Source organism: Pteropus vampyrus, unplaced genomic scaffold, assembly GCF_000151845.1.
Source record: "Pteropus vampyrus isolate Shadow unplaced genomic scaffold, Pvam_2.0 Scaffold322, whole genome shotgun sequence".
NCBI lineage: Eukaryota > Metazoa > Chordata > Mammalia > Chiroptera > Pteropodidae > Pteropus > Pteropus vampyrus.
The window spans coordinates 713761-735962 of NW_011889103.1; the positions used below are offsets into that span (position 1 = coordinate 713761).

The window sequence follows — 22202 nt, forward strand, 5'->3', positions numbered from 1 at the left end:
ACCATTTATTAGCACCTACAGAAACTGCACTTGGTTCTTTAAACCCGTATTTTATTGAATCCTTATAATCCACAACATACATGATGAAGGAAGAAAGCAGACAGACTTGCTCCCAGTCACATCGCTGTTCAGGCTGGGGAATAAGAACTTGGCCTGGTGGGGCTGATTTTCATTACTACACTGTGCTGCCTCTCTAATTTTAGTAACGTGCCTTCCTCTACAGTCTCTCTGACTTTGAAAACTTGCCAGTTGCCTTCTATGGAGATTTACAGCTTTAAGAAAATGTGCGCAAGAGATGGAGGTGAGAACGCGCACCACCCACCACAGCTGCATCACCAGGGCCTGTCCCTTCAATGAATGATCTTTAGGAGCAGTGCACAGAGTGGCTGCCTGGACAAGCAGAAGGGAAGCTGTGCTAGAGTGTCTGCTTTGCCTTCCCTCCTGTTTCTTATGTCTCAGGATGCCAAGGCATAATCCTAGGTTTTGGCAAGCATGCTCCATTTTGTAGCTGGGGGATTTTAGCCCGCAAACCATTTGGAGATAACTGGATGGGGCCTGTGTGTTGGTGACTGAAGGTGGCAAAAGGTGGCAAGAGTCTGAAAACGGATGCCAGCTGACTAGGCCAAAGAACTTTCAAATAACTCCCGTCAGCCCAGCCGGGAGCCACATTGCAAGCATCTGGCTGGAGAGCAAACCACTAGGATGCAGGCCAGAGGAGGGGGTCAGAGAGGGGAGTTCCCGTAAAAGTCAGGATCGAGGCTCCAGGAACTCGAGTTTCTCCCTCTCTGACTTGCTCCAAACAATCAAAGTCTGATTTATGTTCCCCAAACCAGATCCTGCCATGTGCTGAGCCTCTTACCAGATAAAGATGATCGAAGATGAGGGAGGGCTTGTCCATCTGTCCCAAAATAAGTAGCATCTCGTTGTCTATGAATTCCTTGAATTCTTTCAAGTTACAGTTCATCTGTTTCTCCAATTCATTACGGATCTATGGAATGGAAAATATTAAGAAAAGTGACTTGTTAAAGAACACAGTTGTCTCCCTCCAAAGAAGTAAAGTCACAACACAAACCACGGCTGTTTTCAAAAAAGGTGTTTTTTGCATTTAGACACATGGGGTGCACATGCATGGGTGGCAGGAATGCAGGCTACTCAGCCTCAAAGCAAATCTGGTGGTGGTGGTCGGGGCGGGAGTTTATTTCAAACAAGGAATCTGATTCCTATGGGATCTTTTCTCTGAGCTTAAAGCACTCCTACCTTTACAATTCATTGTAATGAAAACCTAAATCAGTTTCACCTTGCTTTGAAAGGTATCACAATATGATGTTTTACATGTATTAATAAAAAAAAGATATATGACTTTTTAAAACGGCCATTTCAACCTCTTAGATCTATCCAGTTTAAGCTGCTATTATAATTCACTGCATCCTTTGAAGGAAAATGCATCTGAATAAAGAAAAAAGTGATCCAGAGAAACATCACAAGGCAGATAGAAGGTGGCCCAAGGTTAGAAACTTGCTGATTTAAGTTGTGATCTTGTGGAGAAATAAGAGTTTGCTCTATTTCAAGTAAAACACAAGGCAATGGAGGGCAGAGGAGAGGGTGCTAACAGATAAATGCCTCTCAGTGCAATCTACGGGTCTCATGCAATTCTCACCAAAGGTCTTATAGGCTCAGAGAGGTAAGGAAATTTGCCACAAACCTCATAGCTGCTATGTAGCAGGGCTGGATTCAAACTAGGGTATGACTCTAAGGCCTGGGCTCTTCCTACTACAGTAAGTCTTACAGGAAAAAGCCCCTGAGAGCTGGTGCACCGATCAGTAAAGATCAGGTACAGGGCCTGCCTCTGCCATGCTCCGGACAAAAAAATGCCGCATGACCTCTGCTAAGAAGGGAAGAGTTTTCTTACTTCTTTGGAGGTCACATTTTCTAGGTCCTGGCTCATCATGATGCTCCGGAGTTTGGCTTTGATGAGGCGCTCAGTCCTCTCTCCTTCAGTTGGCCTGGAAAGAAATGTAGGAAAGTGCAGAACTATAGGAGGCCTGAGGGCAGAGTTTACAGAAACACCTGATGCTCCTGGACTAAATAGAACGTGGCTTGGGCTCACAGAGCTAACTTCTTGGTGTGCGCATCCTCAGTAGGTGTGGGGAGGGACAGAGAAGTCCTGCTCTGTCGTCCAGAACTCCCACAGGAGTCAACGGAGTGCAGCAGATCAAGAGGGCACAGTGGCTGGGACACACGCTCCTTGTTCAGGTCCTGCCAAGTACCAGGCTCTCAGGGCAGGATGAACTGCCAGTGTAACATCGCCACGCCACTGGGTCCTTCAGTCTCTGCTGAGGACGCTGCTGTGTGCTGATCCAGCCTACAGTCCCAGCTACGTCCAGCCCCCATGATGGCCTTCTTAAACAGAACCAAAATCTGTATTTCCCATTAACTTCTACACGTCAACTGTGGTTCTCACTTTAGGGGCCACATGAACCAGGCTAATCCTTCTTCCACATGATACTGTCCCCTGATATGTTCAAAGGCAGCTATCATTTCTCCCCAACCCTCTCATAATTTCTGTGAGACTTCGTATGGCAGGGCTTCGGTCTTGTCCTCATTCAGGCTGCTCCCCTCTGTCCACAGCCCTTTTAAATGCAGTGTCCCAGAGGAACGCAACACTCTGAGGTAGTAGGGTCTTAACCAAAAGAAGGGGAGAGCGCTTCCTTCTTCTAGAACTACACTTTAATTTAGTGTGGCCTCAGGCCATGGGACACAGGCTACACAATTACTGTTGCTGCCTTGAAGGCAGGCTTTCCTTGGTCTGTGTTGGTGCTGTTGTTTTGGGACCCAAGGAGCCCGACTCACATTAATAATACTCCTAAGGGTGGAGGAAGACACTTTGGACGTCAAGTTACTGCCTGAGAGCTTGTGAAGTATGTGGGCCCCAAGCTCCTTTGGGAATCTGATGGAAGTTACGATGCGGTTCCCCAGAAATGCACACGAACCTAAATTTGTCTTAATTTTAAAAGGGGGATGGTGGTCACAGACCCTTTCCCCAGCCAAAGATTGCCCATGGACAGCAGGTTAGGAACCCCTGCTTGAAATGCTGGTTCAGGGAGAGGTGGCCCTCAATCAAAGAAAGACAGACAAAGTGTGATGCTGTGCAGACACAGGGCCGGGCCTGGGGTGGGTGAGGGGGTGGAAGTGGGGGTGGGCGAGGAAGTATGGAACTTACTTGTCAACAAACAGTGCCGGGGAGTCAGGCCGAGTGGACTCCAGGTCCTGCATGGCATTCCACTCGTTGATGCAGCTCTGCTCAGAGCTGATACAACTTTCATAGTAGGTGGCCCAGATGAGAGCCACGCCCCCGGGGAAGTAGTTGTGCCTTCGAGCCACTTCGCAGGCCTTGTGAAGGACCTGCAGGGCAGACCTGGGGTGAGGAGGGGGAGAGGGTCAGGGCAGGCAGGCACAAGGAGTGCTGGGTTTTTCTCTTGACAAAAGGCTTAAAATAAGGTGGGGAAAGGGCTGTTTATCAAGGACTCGCTACTGGGGACTCCCAGCCTGCCAGGTAACACAGCTCTAGCCTCCATGTCATATGTATCGACCTAAGAACAGACGGAACATCTTTCACCATTCCCAACAAGGAAACAAAAAGACTTCATAACTCTCCCAATCAGGCTGGTTCACATGTTATTTTACAGTCCACTGATTAACTCACAAGAATTAAGATTTACTTCTGAGGTTGTGGTCACCTTGAACAAAGGAACCACAATGAAGCCTAACAATTGGAAAGTAAGAGTTATTACCATGCAGCAGAGACATTTGACTGCATTCTAAATGACTTCATTTCTAACCCCCTCCCAACAATGTTATAATAACTCAGATGCTTAGATTTCCCAAGGAAATGAATTCTAAAAACTCATTTTAATATAGAAACTAACTGAATAGGTTTGGGAAGGCAGAGTGGGGTAGAAGAAACAACATTAAAAATGTATATCGTAATGGTCAATTCCGTTCCTGTTTTACTTCTTTCTACAAAAATATAGACTGAAAATACAGAGTGAATGAGGTATCAATGAAGGGAAGAAGAGTGAAGCCTTAGATGGAGGGAGAGTTATCAGAGAAGTGCTCAGCAATGGAATAAAAACCACTGCAATCCGCGTCACTTTTCCCGATGGTACATATTTGTCCTATCTCCAGGCTGACTGAAGGAACAAACTTGAGCTGAATACTTACTAAATTTAGTTCTAGTTCTGAAGTTTTATAAAAACACGTGGGCCTATTTTTTACTTGCCTATAGAGAAAGGGATTTAAAAAAATCATCCAAGGACACACAGAAATATCTGAGACATCTAGATATGATCCTGAATTGACTGGAGTGTAAAAATGAAGCACAATATTAATTTGTGGTCCATGGGAGAATTCTGCATAACTCTCTATGTCCCAGAGAAAAGAGTAATTATTTCAAAACACTGGACATAACTCTTCTCATTTGATACCAGCAGCTTTCTCCCAAGTCTTTTCAAGACTACTGAAGAGACACTTCTGAGTTTGATGCGTGAGCGGTTTGTGCAACCCTCCAAGGACAAGGACAAGGACAAGGAAGGCTCTAAGATGGGTGTGCAGGGTTCAGAGAAGCTCCAGACATGACCTAGTTAACTTGACACAGCCTTGACCCACAGTGACCTCATTCCCAAAGCAGAGTATCCAAGGAGGCCCTACCCCTACCCAGGCCCTTGCATGCTACAGTCAGTATCCCAAAGCCTGGTGCCCTGTAAGAATGCCTTCCCAGCACCCTTCGGTACAATATGACTTTGTTTTGTGTTTTTGGCCACCTCCCTCTACAGACTTTAAACTCCACAAGGATAAGAATTATGTCTGTTTTATGCCTCCCAGATGCACAGTGCCTACCACAGTACCCTTCCCTTCATAGAGCAAAGTGAATGCCTATTGTGTACCAGGTACAATGAGTAATTGAATTTATGCTAGAATGACATTTGTCGGGAGGAACTGCACATATGTAAAACACCACGCTTTAAAAACAACAAAAATCAATCAAAATAAAAAGTGACCGAAGGACAAACTAGACATTTCTCCAAAGAAGATATACGAATGGCCAACAAGCACATGAAAAATGATGCTCAACATTAATTAATTAGGGAAACGCAAATCAAAACCATAATGAGATACCACTTCGTATCCATTAGGGTGGCTATATGAAAAAAAAAAAAAAAAAAGACTAGGATGTGGAGAAATTGGAATCTTTGTGCACTGCTGGTGGGAGTGTAAAATGGTACAGTTGCTGTGGAAAACAGTTTGGTGGGTCCTCAAAAAGTTAAACAAAGAATTACCATATGATCTAGAAATCCCACTCCCAAAAGAAATGAAAGCAGGGACTTAAACAGATACTTTGTTCAGCAATGTTCACAGCAGCTCTACTCACAATAGCCAAATGGTGGTAACAACTCAAAAGTCTATCAGCAAATGAATGGATAAACAAAAAGTGGTATATCCATATAATGAAATATTACTCAGTCTTAAAAAGGAATGAAATTCTGACATATGCTACAGCATGGATGAACCCTGAAAGCATTATGCTAAGGGAATGATGCCAGATACAAGAGGACAAGTATGAGTCCACGTACATGAAGGATCTAGAATAGGCATAGAGATGGGAAGTAGAATGATGACTGCCACAGCTGGGGTGTAGGGAATAGGGAGTAGGTGTTTAAATGGGTACAGAGTTTCTGTTTGGGCTGATGGAAAAGTTCTAGAGATGGATGGTGGTGATGGCTGCACAATACTGTTAATGTGCTTAATGTCATTGACTTGTACATAAAATGGTAAAATGGTAAATTTTGTTTTGTATATTTTTCCATACACACAAAATAAATGCACCTAAATAGGCTTCTAAGCAGAAGGGGTTTTTATAGTCACGCTGTCAGCTAGGAAAATATTTCTAAGGAGTTAAAAGTCCCTAAAACCACACTTACCACATGGCCTGGACAGATACGGGCTTGAAGACGTGCATCCTTCCTGCTGTGCTGACGCTGAATCCACTGGGAATGAAAAACAAGGAAGAAAGATACCGTGGAAGGAAATCAGACCCTCTAATCACATCACTGCAAGATGATGGGGGCAGGCCAACTGTGGACACCCTCAGGACAACTGTGTCACATGCTGTCTGATGAGGGACAATAGGCCCACTGCATCAGAGATATGGGCAGACGCAAAAACCAACCAACAAACAAATAAATAGGCTCTCAAATGTGGAAGGCTTGTTTCTAAGCCAGCAATGCAAGGTCTACCAAAAACTGAACCCAGCAAAGGGTTTGAGGAAATGACAGCATTTGACACCATGTTTACGTTCCTGCATAGATAATATATTAATAGGAAATAAAATTTTAAAAAGAAAAAAGAAAACTATAATCCTACCTCATCAAAAAATCAAATTTTTATTTTTCTCTCCCAGCTCTATCTATGAGGCAACGTAACTTTTACTGTTAGAATCCTAGTGTAGGGACAATTTCCTATTCTGCTTCCTTCCACTCATTACAGAACACGCAGATTTCCCCTTAGGAGCAAACATATGCAAAACTCAGATGGCCCTTCATCTCTTATGTACCTGCCCAGGACAAACTAAATGATTCCTCCCCTGCAGCCCCCAAAGAGGCACTCGAAACACAGTTGGTTGTACCTATCAGTTGTATGTCTTTTCCTGCACCCCCAAAGACTGAGAGCTCCTGCTGTGTCACATTTATCTGTAAACTTTCAGGGACCAGCCCCAAATGGAGGGCACATAGGGAGTATTCATTCGATAAGTCAAAGTAAATAAATGAATGTCAGTTTACCGCTGTTCTTGAACTTTATTCAACAGTGGATCTTCTGTAATATGCTTCCATTGATACTTCATGACCCAAACTCCCTTACATAATGTCTGGAATGTGCCCTTCCTTATATGGCTCACTGGGGGGCTATATTATTTCCCCTGATTAATAAACATGTTGCACACATAATTCTATTGCAAATGATTACGCAATGATGCCCCAACCAACTTGTGTTTCAGGGTCTACAGTGATTAAAAGAATCCTTTAAAAAGATCTCCTTACCCGTCACCATCAAGGTGGATCTTCGTGTCGCTCCACAGTCTGAGAACCATCCCAATGGTACAGCTTTTACTACATGTGAGGAAAGAGAAGACATCTAGAGTTAGAATCCACCCTCCTACACACAATCTTCCCTCTCTGTGTCTTCACCCAGCCCATCCAGCTCACCCAGCCCATCCAGCCTGACCTGGGTCTGACTGCTGGGTGTGTATCTGGAAGAAACTCCGAGGCTGTCTTTAGGGACTGTTCACCACTGAAATCTACAAGCCAGGGGTCTGGGATGGCCCTGCTAGAGAGAGTCACCAGTGACCCTGCTTGGAGACATGACCCCACTATTTGGTACGGCTGCAGCTCCATAAACGCCAGGTCTCAGCTGCAGCTCTCAGGGGACAAGGAGTAACCAGCTGACCAAACGCCCTCGCTGCAGCAGGGGCGAAGCCGCCAATGGCTGGCGCACTCCTGGAACAAGGCCACATGCACTCTGGGGGACACAACAGGCGCATACTGGAAGCCAACCCCAGCCTCCTGTCCTGAGGTGATGGGGAGGGGAGCATGCCAACACCATTACTGAAGTTCATGTCTGGGTATCTGTTTCTGTACCTTTTATGCAGCTGCCATTTTAAAAACTAGCTTAATCTACTTTTATTTTGCCCATCGTAACAGTAAAACGATATTTTAGAGACAAGAGTGGCTGAAACACACAGAGGGAAAGAAAGGGCTTTATCAGAGAGGCTCCTCAGATTATTATGAAAATTCTTCAGGCGTTTAAAAAGAGTCGGTGAAGCGGCTGTAACTGTGCCAAGGCCAACTCGACAACCTCCAGGGATCTCGACCTAACATCTCTGCTACCACTTAACAGTTCCCCCAGGGAGTAATGTTACGAGCCTGTGACTCTGCAAACAGGGAGCTCTGGACCCACACAACAGCTCTTCCTCCAGAGCTTCTGTGACCAGGCTAAGCTCTTCCACCCTCTGCTTCTGTAGCTGTGGGGCAGGTAGCGTCAAGCCCCTTAGGTAAAATTAAACTAAGCCTTTCATGTGAGGTCAATTCTCAGGTACAAACCTGCAGTCCTACCCATCCTTGATAGGCTAATTACGTTTCTTCTGCAGAGCTACAAAAGACAATTTATGATGAGACTCAGAGCTCCTGGCTGTGTCAGTACTAGGACAAGGCAAGGAGGGGACCCCTCAGAGACCAAAGCCAACATACCCATACTCTTGAACTTGCCCAAGTGCCCACTTGTCCTTGGCTTAGCCACTACACGCTCCAGAGGCCTTCGGGATGGGCCCTCAACGCCCAGCCCTCTCCTGTATTCCCACGACACCCCTGTGCATCTATCACTGAGCCCATCACCCCAGCATCCGGTTATGGCTCTCTTCCTCACTAAGCTTATAGGCTCTCTGATGTCGAGAACTGTGTATACTGTGGCTTCTTTGTTTACCTGGGCCTAGCCTATTGCGTCATACACAGGAGAATGCAAATAAAGTGTTTGCTTAATGAATTAGTACATTAATGAATGATGACTAAAGGGAGTCCATTTAATCCGGTTTTAACAAATCCAGCCTTTGCAGTGATCTCACACGCATTAACTTATCGTAGGTAAGGAGAGCCGTTCACCCTCACTTCACACACATAATAGGGTCTATGATATAACTGACTTGGCCAACAGTTATTAGGAAATTCCAAACCTCTCTTCTAGCCTCTGACCCAGGACCTGTCAATAAGTATTTGGGAATCCATGGGATAGCAATACTGGATAAGGTATTTGATACAATGCCAATCAATCCCATATTTCTTACATGGGCCCGTGTGCCTGGAAGGCGTCCCCTTGCTTCACTGAACTGGCTTCTAATTTCACTTGGCTGTTCACCACAGCCATTGCCTCCTCTGGGAAGCCCTCCTGGCTAAGGTGCCTTCTGGTAGAGCACCCCCAATAACACCTAATGTTAAAGCTCTAAGCACAGCATAACTTTTCTATTCTGTCAGTAGACCCTGAGCTCTCTGAGAGCAGAGACTGGATCGAGCACGGCGTTCAGTACACAAGAGCTAAAATGGCAACTTCTACAGTCCTCAGCACCGGATCACCCCGGCTGCCTACCAGCCTCCACACACCGCACCGTCATCTCCCACGGACACGGCGCCATGGAAATCTTTTGCCTGCGCAACCCCTGTCCCTGTCACAGAAGGGAACCACTGTCCCCTTAGACTCACCTTTCCTTACTGGAGAAGTCGACTCCCAGCAAGATACTCTCCTCTGTGTCCTGGCGACCACTGCTGTCCACCACCACCATGTACCGGACGCGCTCCGCCCAGGCACTCTCCAAGCGCACGGCCTGGACAAACAGATGCTTTCACTGGGCTGCCTTCCCGGGCCATACCCCACCTGCTTCACCGAACCAAATTAAGGACTTCTGTTTTCTACCTTTCCCTCTGTGAGTTTAACAATTAACATGAGATCCTAAGGCACAGGGGCCATGTCTCATTTATATCCCCAACTGGAAGGGCACTGCCTGGCTCAAAGAACTGCCACCCCCGCCCCCTAAATTTTGTTAAATGGGTAAATAAAATCCAGAGAATGAAGATTCTGACCTAGCACAGACAGACATTGAGTCCTGAAACATCCCTTCCCTGGAGCTTTGGGGTACTAAGGGGCAAACCTGGCTTCGGCTTTTGTGAACAATTTGGGAAATTTTGCTAGCAGTAAAAACTCACACCCCCTACCACTGTATGTACCCATTTCTCATGAATAATTCCCTACCAAATTTCACAATTAAAAATTAAAACTTGCCACTCTCATCTCTTCTTACCAGCTTGATTCTATCTTCACAACGCAGAAGGTTGATCATTACTTGAAGATGTTGGGGCAAGTCACCTATTGGATGAATGAAGAAAGTTTTAAAAGGTCACCCACTTACTTTCTAAGCAGAAACCTATGAGGCTGATTTTAAGAGCCTGAGAGAAGACCTAAATGTTAAAATTCCTCTACCTATACCACGGGAGAAACATCAGAACTACTTGAAGTCTTGACTTGTCTTATTCCACTCCTGAAATGTATAATGAGGATGAGTGAGACAGAGGATATTGCCACGTTTTCAAAAGTCACTTTTATTTTCTGAAATATTTGCAAGGTGGGGTTTTAAATACAAACTCTGGCAAATACAGGCAATCCTAGAGAAGAAATATTATTAAATTCAAGGAAATATCACTTTGCAGGGTGGGACAGCAGCAACTACAGACATGTCTTCTGAAACGGGATTTGCTAGGAGTCAGTCTGAAAGAGAAAGCACTGGGGGTGACTTCCGCATTTTCTGTAAGAGATAGATGTTACTTCCACAACCAGGAGGAGAAATGCTTATGCGACTCTATAGATAGCAAGTACATGCTGAGTGCCCAGAGAAATAATTTGGATAACACGGCAATGTTATTTTCTCTTTTCTTTCTAAAAATTACACCCCACCTCCCACCCTGGTTTTTTAAGAGGCAGTAATCTAGAGCCAGGTTTCAAATTTCTCTGAGCGGCCCCACTGTCCAGGGGGTGCCTCTGGACTGCAGTGAGGGGAGGCAAGTTTCTCCCAGGTGGTGAGTCATGCAGGTGAGTCATGGCCATGCAGGTTCAACCTAACTGAAGAAGAGCTGTGCCCTCCAGGCCCCCATAACTGAGCTTTATAATTAGTAAGTTGCAAGTGTGACTAACACTGCTTTTTCCCTCGTTTATACATTTGAAAAAATGTTTACAGAAACGAACTCATAGATAGAGAACAAATTGATGGCTGCCAGATAGGAGGGGGGTTGGGTGCTGAGTGAAAAACGGGAAGGGATCAAGATGTACAAATTGCCAGTTATAAAAACAGTTGTGGGGATGTAAAGTACAGCACAGGGAGTATAGTCAATAATATTGTAATAACTATGTATGGTATCAGGCGACACTAGACTTATAAGGGGGATGACTTTGTAAGTTATATAAATATCTAACTACTATATTGTACACCTGAAACTAATATAATATTGTATGTCAACGGCAATCAAAAAAAATTTTTAATTGTTTGCATGAGTTTCTTTCTGAAGAAAAGGTTCATCTGTAAAGATGCTGGTCTAGGAAAGTACAAGGAATGACTCATAGAAAATCTGTATAAATTTCAATTTGTGCAACATTCTAATAGAAATAGAATTATCTTTTTTGAAAAAAATTATCCTATAGATCATAATTAGAAAGCCAGAAGGATCAATACATTGTATTCATTCCTTTTGCAAAAGTATCTTTTAAATTTTAGGGCAGACTGACGTATGATGTCCAAATAGTACTTCCTGCCTCAGAGAGGAATCAGGTCGTTACAAAGTTGTCCCTCTTGTCTGTTCTATCTATCACAGGATTCCACAGTGTGCATACAACACCTGACATTGGCACCACTTTCTATAAGGAATGACTTGGAGGTCAGGATTCATGTTAAAGAAGGACACAAAGTTCTCCGTCCCCTTCCTCTACCTAACAAAACCCTGTAGTGTCCACTAATGCAATACAACCACCACAACTGGTTCTTGGCTTGCCTGGGCTCCACCACCATCCACTCCGAGTCACAGAAACATACAGATAAAGCGAAAAACAGCTGCCTGTCTGAAGAGTGCCTAAATGAAAGGGCTATTTTCCACAAAGATCAACTCCAGTCAGTGAGATTGCCTGTGGAGATGTGGAATTGCTGACAGACGGAAATCCTGCCCCTGGCCTTGCGTCCACACACAGTCTCTACATATTCAAGTGTTCACTAAGCACTTGCAAAAAAAAAAAAAAAAAAAAATCAGAGAACATAAGCCTAAAGTAGAGGCCCCAGCAAGAGTCACAGACTGACTGGACTGGCTGAGAGGAACGGAATTACTTTTATACAGACAGAATTAATCCTCAGCTGTACTCAGCTCTGCATGGTGATTACTGACGGGACTGTGGGTTGTCCACGGGATGATAACTCTAGGAAAAAAGGAACTGACATAAAGTCTAGTCTGTGCCTGCCCCAAGGTCATTTACTGAGAGTCCTTGGATGGTCAGCAGTCCCTCTGCCTCTGTGCGCTCACTGGCAGTCCAGACTGCGGAGGCAGAAGAGCCGACAAAGCCAGTGGCTTTCTTCCTACTCTCATGCACATTCGAGAGATGCATGAACCAGTCTGGCTTAGGGTTTTTACAAAATGGTTTTGCACTTACTTCTCCAAGCTCTCACACAGTATGAAAATATTGTTTGATTGAGAGGATGGAGACATTTTACACTTAGTGAACAAAGCTTGAGCATTTGCTTTGTTGTACGTGTTATGGGTAAGACATAAACAATGGTTAAATTCCTAACAGAATAAAAATGTTAGCAGATTCAAGAATAAGGTTCTCTTTATAGTTTTGTACTAGACATCACTGTAGTAATAATTATAGCTATCATTCATGGAGTACCTACAAGGAAGTAAATATGCTACTCTGCCTAAATTTTAAGTTCCATATCATCTGAGATACCAGTATGTGGTGCCCATTGCAAAGATTATGAGGCTCAAAGGTTGACTACGACGGCACAGGAAGTTACAGAACTGGAACCAGAAGCCAGGTCTGTCTGGCTCCAAAGCACATATTCTTTCCCTAAACCACACTCCTTTCTTGTGCAGGACAATTATTTTCTTAGCTTAAAACAGACTTAAACCTTGATTATAAATATCACTATGTGAAAATATTGATTGAGTCTTGGTGTTTGCTATAAATTGTAAGATATGAAATTCTAACCTAGGCACCTGGCTTCAAAATGAGGCTGGATGACTTGAGGTGGGACAAACGAAATGATCAAGGTGACAAGAAAACTGGCCCCAATTGCTAGGTGCTTTCACCTGTTGTTCTGAGAGTCAGAGGCCTTTCCAGCTCACAGTCAAACATATGCCACCCATCCAAGAAGTGCCTGGCGAGGCTACCCATGTATTACAAAGATGAACCTATGAGCAAATGTTTTCTGATTTCCCCTTTTCAAATTTTCAGAGTCAAGTCGCCTAGGAAAACCAGTCTTATTAGTTTATAGGCATTTCCTATTTGTTTGCTTTTGGACCTAAATTAACGTGAGGTCTGATCCTCACTTTATCACTTCTGTCTACTTCTCAAAACCAAATCCGCCATTAAAATAAAAAAAGACTTCTCATCTCAGTGCATGCTAAAGGCTCATGAAGAAAATATCCAAACGAAGAGTTTTCCAAATGCTTGGAGAAATGACAGTGCCCCCAGGTTTGGTACATAGCACTGCAAGGTGGCTGTTTTCAAGCAGACAACTTCTGGCTATAATGTGTTGTGGTACACTTGTTAAAAAGTCATGCTATAACTCAAAATCTGCCGGTAACGGATAAATTGTGAGTAGGGAATTTTTACATCCAAACAGAACACTGCTGCTGACAGCCTTACTTCTTATGCAGACACATATGATCAAAAGGGTCACTTGCTCCCCGCGCTACCTGGAAAACATGCATGGCCTGCCTGCTCAAGAAAAGAGTTTCGACCTGTACGTCGTTACAAACCTGGTTTTGCTATTTCTCTGGACTTGAAAACCAACATTTAGCTCGCCACCAGTAATGGAAGATTCCTCTAGTTGCACAGGAAATAAGTTCCAATGTAAGAACATCAATTTACCTGCATGCTTATGGGGATGCTGAAGACTTCGCTGGCCTTGAGGGCTGTTTCCCTGTTGTAAGAAGAGGGCTGCTCCTTTCACCATGAAAAAGCTCTCACTTAAGCTAGAAAGAATAAAACCAGAACACGGTTAGGCTGCAATTGTGAGAGGAAAATGGGCAAAGACATGCTGCAGAGGAAAAGCTCGAGTGTGGACAAATGGCATGTAAAATTCAAATGGGATAAAACAGCTTTTAGAACAATTTCACATAGTATTCTTCCCAAACCTTTGATACAAGCTTGCTAAGGAGAGTTAGCGTGTTGAAATAATGCTTCTGCTAAAACACCCAAGGTTCTATGTGGGCTCCTCGAGGGCCAAGAGTTCCTCCCTGCAGGATACTGTAAAGGGATCTCACTGTTGTACCACAGCTTCTAAATCTAATCAGAGAGGCCGACACTCTGATTAGAATGGGGGTGATTCACTTTGCGAATTTTTCTTACTCTTGCTGTTGATCTGTTTCTAACCCCCTGACTTTTAACAACCTCATTGCTTCCTGGTGCCTGCCTTTGATGGAATACAAAGAAGAAGAAATTATACTTTCACTATTTATTTGCATCTTAAGAAAAGTGGATAGCTGTTGACTTGTGATTTAACTTAGCCAAGGTTACTGTGCCCACTACTGTTTATAGAAAACCTTAAGTCGACCCAATGAATTTCTCAGCAAAATGAATCTTTGGCCTTTTTTTATTTTAGCTATCAATAACATTTATATTAAACCGCGACTTTAAAAACTGCAATTAAAATTTTTTTCACTTTCATGATTAGGCCATCAAAAAAAAATCTTTATGCAGAAATTAAGACTATCCATTGAAAAACTATAATTAGCTATTGTTGCTAATTATTCAAAAATACCACCAACTCTGAAAGTTACCCATAAAATATACCAAAGTTATTAACAGTGTTTTTTTGGGAGTTGGACTACCTATGATCATCTTTCTACCTCCTAGTATCTTCCCAATCTTCTATATTGAGCAAATATTAACTTTGTTAAATGATTATTTTTTTTTTGATTTTCAAAGTAATACAAATCATATACTAGATGTTATAATGAAAAACATCTTATTTTTATTAATTTTGTGGAAAAAGATCTCAATTTAAGTTTTAGGGAACTGTAAAAATCATTAATTCTCTCTTGAACAACCAATTAACATATAAATGATTCAAAGGGAAACTCTCCAAGAAAAAGCAGTACTTTTTTTGTTTTAACAGAAAGCAAATCAATTCCTGATACAAATACAAGAACATTTTCTACAATATAATAAAGCAAGATCACCTTTGCCCCAGATATCTAATGATAATGGTTAAAGTTCTAATTCTAGAATAAAAAACTCTGCTAAGTCTAATATATAACTCTAAGTACTAAGAAAATGCAGCAAGCAAACTAGCATTTAAGTCAGCTGCTCCTGGAATCAGAAAAATGGTTATCTTCTAGAATATTAAGTCCACAATAAAATCTATTATTTTCCTAATTGAATTCCCATGCTAAAAATAGTGATTGCTCAAATATCAAATAAGGCTTAGTTAGTTCTGCCTTTCTTATCCGGGCCTTTGAATTATTGATAACTGGCATTACAGATTTCACAAATACTTTACATCCGTACGACACTTCTTCACGTATTATCGCAAATGTACTGCCAAGTTATCCTTTCCCATCTATTAGTCACGTGTTTGTGCTGCAAGTTTCAAGTGCTGAGAAGCCCAGGATTATAAATAATGGAAGAAATGAGAGCACCCTTTCTTTGCGGTCTCACTCTCACCCATGGAAGGCAAGAAGCTCTTTAGTACTCATCTGGCCAACTTAAAATCCAGGTTATCTTATTTTAGCAGGCTGCAGAATCACCCAACACTTTTCTACCCTTAAAACTTGTCACCCTCTCCTTTAAAATTTTACAATCAAGTTTGTTTTCAGAACGATTCTGTTTTAGACACAGATCACTTAACCACTTATTTGCGTCAAAATTTGAAAGAGCTGCCCAAGGGACTCCAAAATCCAGGAAATTTAAAACAACAATCACTTTATCAAAGCAGGCGAAGACATCAGCTTCTTTTGTTCATAAATTTAAAAAAAAAAAAAAAAAGGGAAAGAAATATCCATACTGACCAGAAACCAGAGCACTCTGGAAACAGCCAGCCATTATCGGTGACCTTTGCCTTGAAAATCATGGGCAAAAATTCCCTTGGTTTCCCTTACACTTCCTTTGGAAAAAAAGGAGAACAATGCAAAAGAATAGGCTGGTTTTGTCCCGTGATCACTGACAAGGCCAGTTGTTCCTCAGTGTTCTTGAGACTGATGAAAACTCAGAGCCTTCCATCTACACATGAAGTTGCGGGGAGCGGAGCAATATGCAGGAGGCCCAAGATCGCTTTGCCTCTGTCTTCCTGGTCAGAGGCATTTACTGGAAAGAGTGAGACTAGACGTTGCGGGGAAGCCCAGAGAACACATTATCCCAAGTCTGTGCCATTGTCCTGCGTCTGGGGAGACTGTGAGAGGATACAGCACGAGGATGACCACACAAACTGACTCGCGAGGTCAAGAGGCCGCAGAGCATGAGCAGTCACAGGATTTATGAAAACAAGATGCAGATATTCTTCATGACCCTGTTTCCCGTCTTCTGAACTCAGGGCCCAGAGCCTCACGCACCCTCTGGGTGGCTGATGCGAACACTATTTCCTGCTGCCAGCGCTCCATGGGGCTTTCTTTGTCAGGCTTCTAATACCGAGAGGCACTGTACCCTGATTCATGAGTTTCAAGGTGCCCTTTTGGGGAAGGAAGTCCTTTAACAAATCCATTTTGGTGGTGACACATGCACTATCCTAGGTACTCAGGGCTAGGAAGCACAAATCCACAAACTACTCTTCCCAGCTACAGAAAAACAAGCCTTCTCCCAAAAGATGCTGGTGTCCTAAAAGAGAGCGACTAAATTCCAGAAGGCCAGACTCAGACAAACAAAATGTAACTGTTTTCCTCCATCGCTTTAAGAAAAATCTTGATGGGGGATTTAAAACGAATTCGGCCCTTGCCCTCCCAGCCCCCATCCTCAACACTGTTATAACCACAGTACAAACATGTTCTCACATGGTTACTGCCCTTTTAGAAGATGACATGAGATTAAAGTTTCTACAAGGCACTGAAAAGAGATGAAAACCTCAATTGAGGCTTCTCAAAAAAAAAAACCAGCCCTCAGAAAATAAACAGCCAGAATCACCCAGACACAGATACGTGGTTAAAAAAAAAAAAAAAAGGGAACCAGAGGTGGTGATACGTACTAATTTGGTCTGGAAACCTCTGAAGAGCAGAAGTAGGGAGGTGGCTGAAGGGAGATGCAGAAGTCAGTAAAATAAAAAAGGTTCATGACTGTCATAGTCGCATCTCGAACCGCCCGGAGCTCCTGCCTTCCACCCCTCTGGAGAAAGCAGAAAGGTGAGGAAGAAGCTACAATCCTTCAGCGAGGAGTCATCGTCCTCAGCTGACGTTCCCACTCTGAAAGCACCCGGCTCTTGTGGAACTCTCGTCTTCCCCTGATATTTGGGTTAAAAAAGGCCCTTGTCCCTGCACATCTTGATGAAAGAGGGCCATTCAGAGGGAGCAAAACAGCTGAAGTTCCTCTAATCACTTTCCTCCCACGGCTGTTCTGCAGGCCTCAGGAACAAGCAATAGGGTGTGTATTAGAAATTGTGAGGGAAAACAGCTGGCTGCCGAGACGCAGATCCCAAGCAAGGAGGACCCCATTCTTGTTGCAATCGACATATTGAAGGATTTCTATTTCTTTCAAATCACCATCCATTCACCCAACAGTGACTGTGGGCAGCTGCCACAGTTATTTGGCACTTTCGAAAGCACTTTTACATTCTGGAAATTCTTCAGTCATGCTAATCACTACTTGAGGAGGCAGATAAGGGATGTTGGAGAGGGGGGTGCCATTCCAGGTAGAGGGAACTGCATGCGCACACATATGAGGAGCTCTGAGACCTGCACCAAAGTGCTCAGGACAGTCTGCAAAGGTAAAGCAGGCCCAGGTCCTGGAGGGCCAGGTATGGGACCCTAAATCCCACCTGGCAGGGGCCAGCCAGGAGCTGTCTGTTTTTAGCACTAATTTATGTTCTATTTATGTATGTTGTAATATACTTTCAGTTGATGAAATAAATTAAGGATATGAATAACCATAATGCAGGGCAGAACGGGATAAGTACCTTAAGAAACAAACCCTGCTCGTGTTTAGAAGAGGGAAGAGAGAGCATCTAACTGGTGGATTTTGGAACTTTTTGGGAAAGAGGCAGCACTGAGTAGAGACTTAAGGGAAGATCTTATCTGGAAGTTTCCTTTAACTCCGAAATAATGAATTAATTCTCATAAGAGGATTAAGTGAAATATACTACAATTATTCTTATTTTGAGGAAACTACAGCTTCCCCAGGAGCATAGGTCTTTATGAGATGAGACTAGACTCAAATCTGTCTCTACCACGCCCACCTCCTTAAACCGTGGAATGCCCGTCATCCCTACCCACCCAGAGCAAAATCAGAGCTGTTACTCTGCCCTCGCCTCTGCCCAGATGGCTAAATGCAGTGTGGCTGCTTTGGTTCCACTAAAACACAGACCAGTACTGGCGCATGGTCTGTTAGGAACAGGGCCACTCAGCAGGTGAGCAGTGAGCAAGCAAGCGAAGCTTCACTTGTATTGCATCTGCTCCCCAGTGCTAGCATCACCGCCTCAGCTCCACCTCAGACCATGAGGCATTAAAGTCTCAGAGGAGCACCGATCCCTGGTGCCAAAAATATTGGGGACCGCTGCGCTAAAGCACACATCACTGAGAAGTCAGAATACAGACTCATCTTCAATGCTTGTCCCCAGCATGTAAAAGCATCATGTGCAGAAAACGAAGAGAAGGAATCATTCAAGGAAACAGAGTCCTAGGAAGAGAAGCCTTGGCATCAGAATTCTTCCACCGGCCCTGGGGACAAGCTTAGAAGAACCACTGTGACCACCCTGCCCACAGTCGCCTTCACAGTTATGGGACAGGACACATCATGCAATCCTTCTGGACTGAATGAGGATCTTGAAGAGGTCTGTGGGTAGCATAGCCGTGCTGGTCAAGAAGCCACTTCTCATCAACAGTACTGTCATTTACAGGGCACCTGCCACATGGCACCAACTGTACCAGGCACCTAGCTATGCCATGGCACCTAGAGTTCCCAGAGCTCTGCAGGGCAGACATGATTTTCTTCAGTAGACAAATGCAAGAAGCCAGTCAAGCTCCTGAAACAGTCTCCAGGGATAGAGGGAGCAATCTCATTTTTAATCAACTTCCTTAGTGATTCTGGTACACATCAAAGTTTAAGAAAATAAAATGCACTGGTCTGGGAATCCACATTTCTGTGTTCTAATTTATGTTCTGCTATATGTATGTTCTGATATTCACTTACAGGGTTCTGTTCATTCATTCGAATAGCCAAATATTTGCACACTAAGGAGTGCAGTGCTAAGCCAAGGCTGCCCAAGTGTCCAGGGCAAAGGTAGCAATCCTTTAAGGGATGGACATATGTTTGGGTGGTTTGGGTACGTGCCATGCCACTTAAGACACTTAATTCCTTGAACAACAAAAACATTAGGGATAGAAACATGATACTATAGAATATTATGCTAATGCCCCTGATTTCCACCTCTGGCTATTCATCTGAAGAACCCAGGAAACTTCTAAAATATATTCACGCTGAGGTCTAACTTTAACTGATTCTAATTCAAAAAGTCTGCAGTAAGTCCTGGCATCTGCTTTTTTAAAAAGTTCAAGTGCTTCTGACACATAGCCAGAGTTAAGAACCTTTGAACTTCACAGGTAACGGATGATACCGAGAAAACTGGCTTCTCCCATGGGCTTCATAAAAATACCTTACACATAGTAGGTACATTATAAATGTTTTCTGCTGGAGAAAGATAACACCAATGAAAACACACAGTCCTCTCAGAAGGAGAGTAACACAATTAGGCACAATGAAGCGGGGTCATGCCAGGTCAAAAAACAAAATAATACCCTCTTGGAAGCAGCAAAACAGGTTAGCAGATAAGGGCCCATGCCCATCTTCTACCAAATACCTCCACAGTCACAAGTGTTCTTGCCTTTGAAAGGCAGCCCTGCGTTACAATGATATGAAATGACAATAACAACAACAATGACAGATCAGACCTTTGATAAGTTCTGCTGTTGACAAAGCACTCTAGCTAATGTCAACTCATTTGATCTTCTAGACACTCTTCCAGATGGACTGAGCAGGCATTATTGTACTTGTTTTACAAATGAGGAAACACAAAGTTACTTAAATGGTATAATTTCTGACACGACATCTCACACAAAATCAAAGAATATGTGCCTAAAGTTCAGGCTCTGAAAAAAGCCTCAAATTGGCCGGACTGCTTGAAATGAACCAAACTAATTTTACAGGGACAGAACTAACCCTCGAATGCACTCAGCTCTACACAATGATTACTGAATGGACTATAGTTCATCCAGCAGACTTGACAATTCTAGAAAAGAGAGAATGAATGTAAAGTTGTCACCACAGAAAAGGTGGATACCACTTAACACTCCCAAGGGGAAGTTCCGTTAATTCCATTAGATTAACAAATATTTTCCATGCCTGGTCTGCGCTAAGCCCTGGGAATTCAGAAATAAAATGGATCCAGTTCCCGTCCTAGAGCAACATTACATTCTAGTGGGCCAAACAAAGGACAGTAACCACAACGAAATGTAGCAGTTTGCCCAGTAGAGAAATGTATAAGGTGCTACAGATGCATACACACGTCGGGGAGATGCCCAGCCCCGCCTGGGGGTTCAGGGACATTTCCCCGTTAGAAACAACACCAATTTGGGCCTTGAAGGATCAATAAACAAAGAGGGGTACAGGGAGCAGGAGAGTCAGAAGATTATGTTACACTATAGTGTACTACAGTCAGTGAACAGAGAAAGACTTGGTCTCTCTTGTAAAAGGCCTCACTGTGAATTCATAAATGTCTATTCTGGTTTATAAATCAGTTTTTTATAAATCTGGTTAGCATAAGTTGGTTTCTCAGAACGTGATCATCCTTAATAAACTCAAGTTTCAGAATGCGCAAAGCTGAGAACCAAACCTCGGGCTTATGAATGAGCCACCAATCTGTCAACCTAACAAGTTCTCAGCACCTAAATGCCTGGTACACCACAAGCGCTCAATAAGTGCTGTTTTACGTAAATGATACCTTCGATCTGAACGGTGTTTTATAGTTTACAGAGGGCTTGCTCCTATATTTTTGCTCTTAATTCACACAGTTTCATTCTTCTGGTAAAAGAACTAAGACAGAAGATAAATGACTTATCTCTGATCATATGGCTAATAAGGGGCAGAACTGGACTGAGAGGCTCCAAGTTCAGGCCTCTTCCTGCAGAATCCGTAGGTCAAAGGGCAGGACGGTCTGACCTACAGCAAAAGTAGCAGTAGGTAAAGCTGGATGGATACAGATCTACCTCAGAACCACTCCTGGTGATGGTTTAGACGGATTCAGAACCCCATTCCTAGCAAAGCGAAGTTTATGAAGATGTAAAGAAGATCAAAGACTTACTATGTAGAGTAAGCTAAGACTGAAGGTGGAGACAGAAAATCACTTTCATTGCTCTTTCGCCAGTTCTTCCTTCATTTCAAACTCATGCTCAAAGTCACAAAGCCCGAGTTGTACCAAGGCCTTGCTCTTTTTTTTTTTTTTTTTTGTGCTTCACAGTGCTATTTGGCAAGGTCTTGTTCCAAACACATAAGAAAACAAGTAACTCACCTGACACACCTATCAGCTAGAACTCCCAAATTGTTCCCCTAAACACAATATGTTGAGAACTTCGGGAATGGGGTCACAGGCAAGAAATGCTGGCAGGGCTCATTACAAATGTCTTTGCTGCTGGGGCATGTATTGTTTGGCTAGAGGCGTAGGCCTCTCTCAGAGAGAAGGAATGTCCAGAAGTATTTCAGACAGTAAAAGACATTCTCTGAAGCCAGCTACACAACTTTCCTTCATACCAATGGGTAGGAGCAAGCAGCTGAATATTCTAGGCAAGTTTGCAATAGCAGGATTTTTCTCCTGCATAAATAAGAGAGTAAATGATGTGCCCTGAGTTGGCTTGACAAACCTTAGGATAGTTCTTTGATGGCCCCTCAAGAGCCCTCAGACCCCATCTGTGGAAGCTACAGCTAGTTCCATCCTCCTCTGTACATCTGGTATACCAGGATCTAAGCCCCCTTAAAGCAGAAGGTATAAAAGCTGCACAATGCAGGAAATGCAATGGCAGCAAAGACAACCTAGCCGGCCAGAAATAACAGGCACATGAAGAAAATGTTTATGAAACAACTCAAAAATTCCAAGAATGGACTGTCTCAACTGTCCCAGGTTCGTAGCCCTTTCTTTGGTATGTAGCTCCATT

At 43.4% G+C, this 22202-nt stretch overlaps 1 protein-coding gene across 2 annotated transcripts in view; it reads right to left on the reverse strand.

The window, feature by feature from the left end:
• SSH1 (slingshot protein phosphatase 1) overlaps positions 1-22202 on the reverse strand; it is a 52391-nt gene that overhangs the window by 16810 nt on the left and 13379 nt on the right. Inside the window, exons 2-9 of one of the 2 annotated variants that reach the window (XM_023521894.1) lie at positions 13726-13829; positions 9899-9963; positions 9303-9424; positions 7095-7163; positions 5979-6044; positions 3221-3415; positions 1910-2003; positions 860-988 (exon numbers count right to left, since the gene is read on the reverse strand). In XM_023521894.1, the coding sequence (XP_023377662.1) occupies positions 860-988; positions 1910-2003; positions 3221-3415; positions 5979-6044; positions 7095-7163; positions 9303-9424; positions 9899-9963; positions 13726-13810 (825 nt within the window). In that variant the 5' untranslated portion in view covers positions 13811-13829. Of the gene's footprint in view, positions 1-859; positions 989-1909; positions 2004-3220; positions 3416-5978; positions 6045-7094; positions 7164-9302; positions 9425-9879; positions 9964-13725; positions 13830-22202 lie in introns of those variants that run through there. The other variant, XM_023521895.1, reaches the window with a different exon arrangement.